The sequence below is a fragment of the Cervus canadensis genome, chromosome 25 (genome assembly GCF_019320065.1).
Source record: "Cervus canadensis isolate Bull #8, Minnesota chromosome 25, ASM1932006v1, whole genome shotgun sequence".
In the NCBI taxonomy this organism is placed as follows: Eukaryota; Metazoa; Chordata; class Mammalia; order Artiodactyla; family Cervidae; genus Cervus; species Cervus canadensis.
This window is the reverse complement of record NC_057410.1, coordinates 49417012-49430645: the sequence shown is the minus strand read 5'-3', so window position 1 is coordinate 49430645 and position 13634 is coordinate 49417012. Positions and strand designations below refer to the sequence as shown.

The window sequence follows — 13634 nt, the reverse complement described above, 5'->3', positions numbered from 1 at the left end:
CCCTGTGGGTGGGGTTGGACGAGTGGCTTGTCAAGGTTTCCTGGTTAGGGAAGCTTGCATCAGTTTTCTGGCAGGTGGAGCTGATCTCTTCCCTCTGGAGTACAATGAAGTGTCCAATAGTAAGTTTTGAGGTGTCTGTGGGTTTGGTGTGACTTTTGGCCGCCTGTATTTTAATGCTTAGGGTTATGTTCCTGTGTTGTTGGAGAATTAACTTGATATGTCTTGCTCTGAAACTTGTTGGCTCTTGGGTGGAGCTTGGTTTCAGTGTAGGTGTGGGGGCTTTTTGATGAGCTCTTGTTGATTAATGTTCCCTGGAGTCAGGAGTTTTCTGGAGTACTCAAGTTTTGGATTTAAGCATCCTGCCTCTGGCTTTCAGTCTTCTTACAGTAGCCTCAAGACTTCTCCATCCATCCTGCACTGATGATAAAACATCTATGTTAATGGAGAAAAGATTCTCCACAGTGAGGGACACCAAGAGAGGTTCACAGAGATACATGGAGAAGAGATGAGGGAGGAGGGAGATAGAGGTGACCAGGAGGAGAAGAGGGGGAACCCAAAGGGGAGAGAGCAATCTAGCCAGTAATCAATTCCCCATGTGCTCTCCACAGTCTGGAACACCCAGAGAAGTTCACAGAGTTACATAGAGAAGAGAAGAGGGAGGAAGGAGATAGAGGTGACCAGGAGGAGAAGAAGGGAAATGAAAAGGAGAGAGACAGATCTAGCCAGTAATCAGTTCCCTAAATGTTCTCCACAGCCAGGAATTCCCAAAGAGATTCACAGAGTTGGGTAGAGAAGAGAAGGGGGAGGGACAAGATAGAGCTGACGTGGGGGATAAAAAAGAGAGTCAAAAGGGGGAGAGGGTAATCAAGCCAGTAATCACACTCCTAAGTAAAATGGGTACTGAAGATTGGATTCTTAAAGGTACAAAATTGATAACAAATACCAAAAAGCAAAGATTAAAAATCTAGAGTAGAGGTTAGACTCTCAAAAATACAATATTTAAAAAATGAAACAAAGTCACAAAAATTATTTAAAAATATATGAAATTTGCCTTAAAATAGGGCTTTTTTTAAAACAAGGTAGTAGGTTATAAAAATGAAAATTAAAGGAGTAATAAAGAACTTAAAAATAAAACAAAAATTTTAAAAATTAAAGTTACTAGTAAAATATATCTATTTTACTATATTTCTCTGGAGCTGTTGAGGGCAATGTAGAGTCAGTTCAGTTTCCGATAGTTCTTTGTTCCAGCTTATATTTCTTCTCAAGGTCTATAAGCCCCTTCCTCGGTAGTCGGTGTTAACTACAGGGTTTTAATCTGTTGCACCTGTCACTTCCAAAGCAGTTCCCTCTCCTTTATTTTGGCTTCCTGTGTTTACTGGTCTCTTCAGTGTCTAATTTCTGCCCTGACACAAGGGGGTGAAGGTGGTCACTTGTCTAGGCTCACTTGTTCGGTCATGCCGTGGGGAGGGAGGAGCTCTGCAAACAAACATCACTGGCGTGTGTGGGGAGTGCGAGCGGTGTCTGGGCCACCCTGGGTTTGCCCCACTCACAGCGTGTGTGCTTTCCCCGTCTACACTGCTCAGGCTCCAGGTTGCTCTGCAGGGAAACTGTCTAAAGCAGGCCCTGGGTTGTCTGCACTTCCCCAGGTCTAAGCTGCTCAGGTTCAGGTTCTCGGGGACTCCACAAAGGCACAGACTGGGTTGGGTGTGTGTTTCCTGCCCTTCCCAGGTCTGCGCAGCTCAGGCGACCAGGTGCTTGGCGTGCGCACTCTCCCCAGGTGGGCAGTGCGTCTTATCTCCTCCCCTGTCCCAGCCGCTTGGTTTCCTGGGTGCGCAGCAGGAGCGCCATCTCTGGTGTGCCGTGTGTCTCCTCTGGGAGCTCATCTCTGGTTGTGGCCCTCCTGGCGGGTGTCAACCATCCAGGATCCCAGGAAGACATGGTTAGCAACCAGGAGCCTGCTCGCAGTTTGGTAGGTGATGCTGACACTGGGGCTGAGATTGCCCCTCTCCCTCCAGCTCTGGCTGCCCCGGCCTGCCTCTCTGACTCCAGCTGGGGATGAGCTGGGCCGCAGCCAGCTAGCTCTCCTCTGGTATTCACTCAGTCCTTTGTTCTGTGAGTGGGCTGGCAGTGCCTTAGGTTAGAGCTTTTTGTGGGAAAGTTCTCTCTCTCTCTTTCTCTTTTTTTTTCCCTCTCTCTCTGGCTACCCCACAGTTTGGGTTACTATCTCACGTTAGCTCCCTCAGATGTTCCTCAAGGCATTCAGGCCCTGTCCTTACCCTAAGCAATGCAGCCCGCGTCCCAGTTCAGCCCCTGCTTGCTGGTGGCGGACATGAGCATCTGGGCTACTTCTCCACTGAAGTTCGGTTAGGCACCTAATCTGTGAGTTTTTTTTTTTTTTTTTCCTCCCTATTATGTTGCCATCTGAGATTCCAAAACTCCCTGCAGACCCGCTGGTGAGAGGGTTTCCTGGTGTTTGGAAACTTCTCCTCCTTCACTACCCTTCCCAAAAAGGGGAAGGGGAAGGGTCTCCATCCCTAACTCACTTGTGTCTATTTTTATCTTTTATATTTTGTCCTACTGCCTTTCAAAGACAATGGGCTGCCTTTCTAGGTGTCTGGTGTCCTCCACCAGGTTAAGAGGTTGTTTTGTGGAATTAGCTCAGTGTTCAAATGATCTTTCAATGAATTAGTGGGGGAGAAAGTGGTCTCCCTATCGTATCCCTCCACCATCTTCAAAAGGTGAGTTTTCATTCCATTCCCTAAGAAAGGCAATGCCAAAAAATGCTCATACTACTACACAATTGCATTCATCTCACATGCTAGTAGAGTAATGCTCAAAATTCTCCAAGCCATACTTCAACAGTATGTGAACCATAAATTTCCACATGTTCAAGCTGGATTTAGAAAGGGCAGAGGAACCAGAGATCAAATTGCCAACATCTACTGGATCATTGAAAAAGCAAGAGAGTTCCAGAAAAACATCTATTTCTGCTTTATTGACTATGCCAAAGCCTTTGACTGTGTGGATCACAATAAACTGTGGAAAATTCTTCAAGAGGTGGGAATACCATACCACCAGACCTTCCTCTTGAGAAACCTGTATGCAGGTCAGGAAGCAACAGTTAGAACTGGACATCGAACAACATACTGGTTCCAAATAGGAAAAGGAGTACGTCAAGGCTGTATATTGTCACCCTGCTTATTTAACTTATATGCAGGGTACATCATGACAAACGCTGGGCTGGAAGAAGCACAAGTTGGAATCAAAATTGCCGGGAGAAATATCAATAACCTCAGATATGCAGTACACAACCCTTATGGCAGAAAGTGAAGAGGAACTAAAGAGCCTCTTGATCAAAGTGAAAGAAGAGAGTAAAAAAGTTGGCTTAAAGCTTAACATTCAGAAAACTATGATCATGGCATCTGGTCCCATCACCTCATGGGAAATAGATGGGGAAACAATGGAAACAGCGGCTGACTTTATTTTTCTGGGCTCTAAAATCACTGCAGATGGTGATTGCAGCCATGAAATTAAAAGACGTTTGCTCTTTGGAAGGAAAGTTATGACGAACCTAGAGAGCATGTTAAATGGCAGAGACATTAGGTTGCCAACAAAGGTCGTCTAGTCAAGGCTATGGTTTTTCCAGTACTCATGTATGGATGTGAGTTGGACTATAAAGAAAGCTGAGCACAGAAGAATTGATGCTTTTGAACTGTGGTGTTGGAGAAGACTCTTGAGAGTCCCTTGAACTGCAAGGAGATCCAACCAGTCCATCCTAAAGGAGATCAGTCCTGGGTTTCATTGGAAGGACTGATGTTGAAGCTGAAACTCCAATCCTTTGGCCATCTGATGCAGAGAGCTGACTCATTTGAAAAGACCGTCATGCTGGGAAAGATTGAGGGCAGGAGGAGAAGGGGACAACAGAGGATGAGATGGCTGTAAGGCATCACCAACACAATGAACATGGGTTTGGGTGGACTCTGGGATTTGGTGATAGACAGGACGCCCTGGCGTGCTGCGGTTTATAGGGTCGCAAAGAGTCAGACATGACTGAGCGACTGAACTGAACTGAACTGAACTCACTAGTGTTGGTTCTTTGAATTCATAAATAATTTATAATCATTTTGCCCTCCTTCAAAAACCTACTTAGATTTTCATTAGAAATATATTCAAGACCAGTATTTTTTAAGTATGTATGGAATCTTCCAGCTCATGAATATTTAATATCTCTCCATTTATTTGTCTATTAATATTTCTCTCAGTAATGTTTTGTAGTTTTCAGTTTGGAGATAATTTTTATATGATTTATTAGATTTAATTATATATATATTTGATATTTTTGAAGCTATTGGATTCTGGAGTGTATATGGAAATACAATTTTTATCTATTCCTCCTCCTGGTATCTGACAACTTTGATAAATTTACTACTTTTGTTTCTGTACTCATTTGAATTTTCTGTGTTCCCAGGCGTGTCATCTGTAAATAATGAGATAGTCGAATCATTATACACTTTATATCTTGTCTTATATATTTATATCTCCCCTTTTTAATTATACTGCCTAAACTCCAGAACAACTTTAAGCGGAAATAATGAGACATTGTGTTTCGTTCTCAATCTTATGGGAAAGCTTTTGATATTTTACCACTAGGTATTAATGTTTATTATAGGATTTTGGTTTTCTTTTGTAGATACTCTTGATCAAATTAAGGAAATACTATACTTAGTGTGCTAAGAGACTTTTTCTCTTTTTAATTATAAATGTTCTCATAGTTTACTTATGATATATCTGTGTAACCTTCTTCAATTATTAGATTGTGAACTCCAACTTCTTTAAATCACATTCAGTTGTATTTGTTGAGTATCTTGCTGGACCAGGCCATCTGTTAGGTGGAAGTACAAAAATGAACTGACATACAATGGGTACTAAATAAGTGCTTCTGAATCAGAACCAAATAGAAATAATTGTGAACATAATAAATACTAAAAACTCTGTTTCGGTAACAACAATTACATAAAAATTAATTTATTATAGTCATTAGAGTAACTTTAACCCAGACAAATATACACAATTCAATGTAAATTATTTTTATCTTTCAGAGTTGGGATGAAGCTTTAGCAAAGACTGCTAAAGCATGGGCAAAGAGGTGTAAATTCAACCACAACTCCTGTTCAACACAAGTATTTAAATGCCATCCAACTTTTCAACTTGCTGGAGAAAATCTCTGGTTAGGTCCATTAACCGCATCTGTAACAAAATTTGCTGTTGATATGTGGTATGATGAAAGAAAATTTTATGATTTTAATACAAAATCATGTTCCAAAATTTGCGGCCATTATACACAGGTATATGTGTGCTTCAATCTCAGATTTTATTAATTCTTACATATGCATATTTTAATCATAAGACAAATTTTTAGCACTTTCCTTAGAGTTTCTTTTAAGTATCTGGAAAATTTACCTTCATTTGGAAGATATTTTTAATGGGAATAGAATTCTATGCAATAAGTTTTTTTTTTTTTAATAATCTTACTCCATTATCAACTCACTTGCACTGTTTCCAACAAGAAATCTACTGTAATTCTTTTATTTATTCCTCTGTATGTAATGTGTCTTGATTTCCCAGACTGCCTTAAATTTTTTCCTTTATTACAAGTCTCAAGCAATTTCAAAAATATTCAGTTTTCTTCATGTCTCTTGTGCTGCAGTTTACTGAGTTTCTTGGCACTATAGGTTTATAGTTTAAATTAAATTTGGAAAAATGTTAGCCATTTTTTTAATTTATTTTTCAATTGGTGGATACTTGCTTTACAATGTTGGGTTGGTTTTATTGTGCAATGCGAATCAGCCATAAGTCTGCATATATGTCCTTAGTCTTGATCCTCCCTCCCACCCCAATCCCCACCCCACTCCTCTGTGTTGTCACAGTACACCGGGGTGCGGTCCCTGTTTTGTGCAGAAGCTTCCACGAGCTACTTTACATATGGCAGTGCATATGTCTCAGTGCTACTCTCTAAGTTTGCCCCACCCTCTCCTCTTCCTGCTGTGTCCACAAGTCTGTCCTGGATGTCTGCATCTCTATTGCTGCCCTGCAAACAGGTTCATCAGCACCACGTTCCTAGATTACATAAAGATGTGCTAATATACAGCTGACTCAAATTCATTCTGTTTTATGGCTGAGTAATATTCCACTGTAGTCATTCTTTTAAAAATATGTCTGTCTGTCTTTCACTCTTCTCTTCCCAGAGCCCAGTTGCCCATGTAGAAGGCCAGTTGAAGTTTTCCCACAGTTGATTGAATTTCCTTATGCCTGTTCCCATAATGCACTGTTTGTGTAGAGTAGTTTTGCATATTTCATTTTAAAATTCCTTTCTTTATAGGTAGTTTGGGCCTCTTCATTTAAAGTTGGTTGTGCAGTTGCAATTTGTCCAAATCTTGGGAGCCCTGACACTGCACTATTTGTATGTAACTATGCACTTGTGTAAGTTATTTTGCTATTAAAAATACTTTAAGTTGAAATATATGTTAAATGATTGTTTGCAAAAGTATGATGCTATACAAAAGAGACAAGTATATTTTTGATAAGCACAGTCTCCCTCTATAATGCTAATCAAAAGAAAGAGATAAAATAAAAGAGAATGTGTGAAAAATTATGCTGATCATGAATGATTTAAACTTGAGAGAGGGAATGATGGAGATCACTTGTTAAGTAAGAGAATAGATATTGTAAAATAACATTGCCACAGTAATATTTACATACTGAACACGAAATATGTTGGCAGATGCTAATATAACTTGAATGAGTAAATGATTGAGAATGAGAGTAAGAGGCACATTCTTCTAAGAAAAGAGTACCAAAAATTTTTGGCTGCCTCACTAGAAAATGCATATCTAAATGAAATAAAACAAAAGCTTACTGGGAATCTCCAAAAATAAAATTCTGGACCTCAAATTCAGTGTATCTGTACAAGGAATAAGATTAAGTAGTTAATAATCCAACTCTTTAACAAAAATGTAAAAATAAAATGCAGAAAAGATTAAAATATAGGCTAAGAATAAATATACAGGTTTGGCAAAAAGGACATGATATTTGTTAAAGTTGCCATGGAGGGGTACAAATGTGTATATCTCTTTCTGTATTTTCTTCCATTCCCTCTCAGTAACAAGTAAAAAAAGAATGACAGATGCCCTAAAAGTTTGGGGTAGAGTACAGTTTTTATAAATACCAGAGAAATTGTAGAACACTTATTTTTACCATCCAAGGCAGGATACACAGAGGAAAAAAAAGAATCAGAATCCAAAAAAGCAAAAAAAAGTGATAAAAAGAGCATCAGTTAGCTGTGACATAACTTTAGAGGGAATTGATTTCCTGAATTAGGAATGGACAGAAAAATATTTGAGGAAATATGGCCCAGTACTTTGCATACTTAAGGAAAATTACAAACTCACAGAACCAACAAATCTAACAAGCCCCAATCACAGCAAAGGTGAGGTAAACTATATCAATTCACCTTATAATGAAACATTTCAAAGCCAGTAATAAAGAGACAATTTTAAAAACAATCAGAAAATAAAGATGTGTTAACATACAGAAGAGCAAATATAAGGATTTCCAGATTTCACACTGGAAACAATGCAAGAGAGAGACAGGAATATCTTTAAACACTGAAAGGAAAAAAAAAAAAAGCAACCTGTTGACTAAGGACACTATATTCTGTGAAAATATTTTTCAAAAATAAAAGTGAAATAAAGATGTTTGAACCACTGGAAATGGTAACTATAGAGGTAAATACATAGGATGTTTTCTCCTTATTTGTGCCTTTCAAAAGATAATTATTTAATCAAAGATAATAGAAATGTATTGTGAAGATTATAGGTAAAGTTCAAATCTGTGATAATGATGGCATAAAGGCTGAGAGGAGAAAATGGTTGTGAATTACATTAAGGTTCTTCTACTCAATGTTAAGAGGAATAATTTTAATTGACTGTGATAAGTAAAAGATGCATACTATAAACCGTACAGTAGCTACTCACATAACAAACCAACAATAAAATCAATAAGCCAAAAAAACAGGTAAAATTAAATCTAAAAATATATTCAATTAATCCAAAGGAAAGCAGAAAAAGAAAAAAAAAGAACAAAGGACAGATGAGACAAATAGAATAAATAAGATCTGATAGCCTTGAATCTATGTTAATAATCACATCAAATGTAAATACAAATACCCAAATAAGAAGGCAAAGACTGGATGATGGGATAAAAATCAAGAAGCAATTATATGCTGCCTACAAGAAGCATATTTCAATTAAAAGACACAGGTAGATTAAAAGTAAAAGAACGGGAAAAGTTTTACTATGCTAACATTCATAGAAAGAAAGTAGCAGGATCTATGTTAATATCAGATATTGTAGACTTTTTAGCAAAGAGTAGTCCTTCAAAGAGACACAAATTACGAAGGAGAAATAAAGTGGAAACTACAGAGCAGTCTCTCTTTTTTTCTAATCTGTGCAGAAGTAATTTATTTATCTTTTTTGAAGTGTAGCTGATTTACAACGTTGTGTTAGTTTCAGTTGCCCAGCGAAGTGATTCAGATATACAGATAGACATTAATAGATAGATAGATACAGATATATGTTATATCTTCTTTATCCATGCCATCTGTTGATGGACATTTACATTGCTTCCATGTCTTGGCTATTGTAAATAGTGTTGCAAAAAACACTGCGGGGCACTTATCTTTTTGAATTGTGGTTTTCTCCAGGTGTATGCCCGGGAGTGGGACTGTAGGATCATACGAGAGCTCTGGTTTTAGTTTTCTAAGGAACTTCTGTACTGCTCTCTATAGTGGTTGTACCAACTTATGCTCCCACAACAGTCTAGGAAGGTTCCCTTCTCTCCACACCCTCTCCAGCATCTGTTTTTGATGATAGCCATTCTGAGTGGTTCATTGCAGTTTTGACTTGCATTTCTCTAATAATTAGCAATGTTAAGCATCTTTTCATGTTTCTGTTGGCCATCTGCATTCTTCATTGTAGAAATACCTATTCTGAGCGTATTCAGTATCTCTTATGAACATAGGTACAAAGATTCTAAACAAAATTTAGCAGCTGAATCCAACACAGTAAAAGCATCATACCTCTTATCCAAAGGGAGTTTGTTACAGTAATTTAGGGCTGTTTTAATATTCTAAAATCAGTGTAATTCACCATATTAATCAACCTATAAATAAAGATTATATGATCTCAATAGACTGAGAAAGAGTCAAACATTCATTCTTGATGAAAGTTTTTGGAAAATTAAAAATACAAGGGAAGGTCTTAAATCTAATAAAGTGTATCTATGAAAAGCCTATATGTAACACAATACCAGTACTAAATTTTGTTTCTGTAAAGTACTGGACAGTAAATATATTAGGCTTTGCATGACACATACATTCTGCTACATATTCATCTTCATTCTGTTTTAAATTAAATAACCCCTTAAAATAAAAATAATTTAAAAAAAATTCTTAGTTCACCGACTGCACAAAATCAGACCACAAGCCAGATATGACCTATGGGTCATTCTTTACTAACTTATTGGTCTCTAGGTCTATAAAGAAAATTCAGTGGAATCTATGAAAACTCTTCTACAACAAATCAGTAAGTTTAGCAATTTTTCAGGGTATAAGATCAATATGCAGAACAATTACATGTCCATATACTGGCAATGAGCAATCATAAATTGAATTATAATAACAATACCATTTATAAGAGCATCAAAAATATAAATTATTTAGGGATAAATCTGGCAGAACACATGAAGAACTAATATACTAAAATTTATGTAATAGTCATGAGAGAAATTATTAATAGCAAAGACAATAATAGAGCACTATACCTAATTAATGGGTTAAAAGACTCAAGATTGTAAAGACGTAACTTTTCACTGAATTGAACTATGGATTCAATAAAATTCCAATAAAAATCCCACAGGCTTTTGTAGTAGAAACTGACAAACAGATCATAAAATTCATAAGAAAATACAAAGGACTTAGAATAGTTAAAACAATTAGAACAAATCTGAAGTAGGGAACACTATTGTTTTCACAAATTAATAAAATCATGATATTGTTATACTGATGTAAAGTTAGACAAATAGATCAGTGGAATGGGACATAGACTCCAGATAAACCTGACACATGGTTGACCCACATATGTTCAACTGACTTTTCAAAACTGTACAAGGAAATGCAACGTAAGAAAGATTTTTCAATAACTGGTGCTCTGTCACTCACATATAAAAAACAAAAGTAAACTTTGATTTACAAAACATGCAATCTACAAAAATTAACTAAAAATGGATCATAGATCCAAATGTAAGGTGAAAACTGTGAAACTTTTCGAAGAAAACATAAATAAAACCTTTGTGACCTTCAGATAGCCAAAGATTTTTTTAGCTACCACATCAAAAGCATGATCCATAAAAGAATAAGTTGGTAAGATGAATGTCATTAAAATAAAAAATGACCACTATTCAAACAAACTGGTAAGAAAACAAAAAGATAAGCCAGAGACTGGAAGAAAGTCTTTGTGAAACAAAGACCTTGTATGAAGTATGTAGGAAGAACTCTTAAGATGTAATACCTAGAACCATCTCACACCAGTCAAAATGGCTGTTACCAAAAAGTCTACAAACAGTAAGTACTGGAGAGGGTGTGGAGAAAAGGGAACCCTCTTACACTGTTGGTGGGAATGCAAACTAGTACAGCCACTATGGAGAACAGTGTGGAGATTCCTTAAAAAACTGGAAATACAACTGCCACACGACCCAGCAATCCCACTGCTGGGCAAACACACTGAGGAAACCAGATCTGAAAGAGACACGTGCACCCCAGTGTTCATCGCAGCACTGTTCACAATAGCCAGGACATGGAAGCAACCTAGATGCCCATCAGCAGACGAATGGATAAGGAAGCTGTGGTACATATACACAATGAAATATTACTCAGCCATTAAAAAGAATTCATTTGAATCAGTTCTAATGAGGTGGATGAAATTGGAGCCTCCTATACAGCGTGAAGTAAGTCAGAAAGAAAAACACCAATACAGTATATTAACACATATATATGGAATTTAGAAAGATGGTAGTGATGACCCTATATGCCAGACAGCAAAAGAGACACAGATATAAAGACAGACTTTTGGACTCTGTGGAAGAAAGTGAGGGTGGGATGACTTGAGAGAATAGCATTGAAACATATATATTATCATATGTGAAACAGATCACCAGTCCAGGTCCGATGTATGAGACAGGGCGCTCAGGATTGGTGCACTGGGATGACCCTGAGGGATGGGATGGGGAGGGAGGTGGGTGGGGGGTTCAGGATGGGGAACACATGTACACCCATGGCTGATTCATGTCAATGTATGGCAAAAACCACTACAATATTTTAAAGTATTTAGCCTCCAGTTAAAATAATAAATTAATTTTAAAAAATATTTAATACCTAGAAAAACCTAAAGCTCAATAGGAAAATGAACCAAAGATTAATAAGATACAGAGATGGCAAATAAGCAGATGAAAAAAATGCTCAAAAATCATTCATCATTAGGGAAATACAAAATTAAAACCACAGTGAATACCAGTACACAATAATCTGAATGGCTAAGGATTTGCTATTCTCATACACTGCTGGTGGAAATATAAAGTGCTACAACTGCTTTGTAAAAAAAATTCTGACAGTTTCTTTAAAAGTTAAATATGCACCTACTGTATGATCTATTCATTCCATTCTAGGTATATATCCAAGAAAATGTATGTCCGTATAAAGACATATCTGAAAGATCAAAATATGCATAGTAACCTTATTAGTAATACCCCAAAACTGGAACAACCCGAAGTCCATCAACAGTTGAATGAATAAATAAATTGGGGCATATTCTTTAAAGGAATACAACATATGTTCTTAGATTTTTCTTTGTGTACTCTAGATAAGTAACACTTTCCTAAGTCTTCCACAGACATAGAAATGGGAAAAGAAAAAAAGAGAGTCTTGTTAGCATGTATCAGCTTATATTACTGAAAATTAGGCAAAATAACTGCCAAATCTTTCTGGTGCATCATCAAAGTACTATATTACTGTGCTTTTAAATTAAACTATAAAACATATGTTTTCATGAGCGATTCAAATTTCCTTATTCCACTAAAAAAATCAAGAGATAATTAGTGTTTATAGCAGAATCTCTGTGGCTGTCACATACATAATTATATTGGGTTTGCATCTAACTTGTGTCCTAGAGAATATTCAAGAATATAACTGCTACAAGGATTGGGGACACCCTGTAAAGAATAACTTTAATATTTACTTTAATAATTTAATAGTTTCTTTTGTAAAGAAAAAAAGTACAAAAGTGGGGCCTATGTTATTGTTATTTTTCCTTGTCAACATTCATGGTTAGGGACCAAAACAATGTGCATAAATGCATACACAAAATTAGAGACATTAATAGCTACTTACCTAATCACTGTGTCTCTTTTTTACAGAGGAAACTATCCAAATGTGTCCCCTTACATGAATGGAACACCCTGCTCTATGTGTGAAGGAGATACTTGCGAAAACAAACTCTGCCGTAAGAAAACAGGAAACAAAAATAATCAGGGCATTTTCCTTGGAATACAAAGTTCCCAGAAATACATTATATTTTAAAATTTTGACCCTCAATTTTATAAGAGAAGATAAAATTTGGTTGTTTCTGTTTGATTGCTTCTGTTTGTTGATACAAAGCATTTTCATAAATGATCATATTTCAATCCAGATGATCCCTCCCTTTGTTACTGATTATTTTCTCTCAGGCTAAAAGACTGGAAGGAGTAAGGTATAACAGATCGTATGCTGCTACACCCAAAATGCTATCGACTGGCATGCTGTTCTTAGTTGTGTTTGCTTCTCTTTTACCTCCTTTTACTAGTTATTACTAAACAATGACTCACTCACAATCAATGTCCAAACTAATTGTGATTTAGAGCCAAATTGTTTTTCTTCCTTCATCAGTCTTTTGGTTCTCAGGGCAAAGACTTATTCTAAGTATAAATGTTTGATTCTCGGAGCAGACGAGTTCCCAGTACAAAGTTACTTTTTAAGGATAAGCATAAACTCCTGTTTGAGGACCGAGTAAGGGGGTGAAAAGAAGAGATAATTTAAAAACTGTAAAAGACGTGGTGCCACAAAAGAAGACAGACACAAAAATGCATATTAAATTATTCCATTTATATAAAGTTCAAACCATACAAAACTAATCTAAGTTTGGAGTCAGGATAGTGGTTACCTTTGGAGAGGAAGAGGAGTTAGTCATTAGAAAAGCATACCAGAGGACTTTCTGGACCTATGCTGTGGTTATCCAGGTGTATTCACTTTGTAATAGCTCCTCAATCTTTCCAATTATGAGCTATGTATGATTGCATATTCATGTCATACATCAAGTAAAAAAATTCTTTGAAGTTTTTGATATTGAGCTGTTTGTATATTTCAGAGATTAATCCCTTATCAGTTGTTTCATTTGCAAGTATTTTCTTTCATTCTGAGGACTGTCTTCTCGTCTTGTGTATAGATTCCTTTGCTGTGCAAAAGCCTTTAAGTTTAGTTAGGTACCATT

General features: G+C 36.8%; 1 protein-coding gene across 1 annotated transcript in view; it reads left to right on the top strand.

Moving 5' to 3' along the window:
* GLIPR1L1 (GLIPR1 like 1) overlaps positions 1–13634 on the top strand; it is a 29783-nt gene that overhangs the window by 9482 nt on the left and 6667 nt on the right. The window contains exons 2-4 of the mRNA XM_043446888.1: positions 5100–5345; positions 6380–6480; positions 12526–12611. Of these exons, the coding sequence (XP_043302823.1) occupies positions 5100–5345; positions 6380–6480; positions 12526–12611 (433 nt within the window). The remainder of the gene's footprint in view (positions 1–5099; positions 5346–6379; positions 6481–12525; positions 12612–13634) is intronic.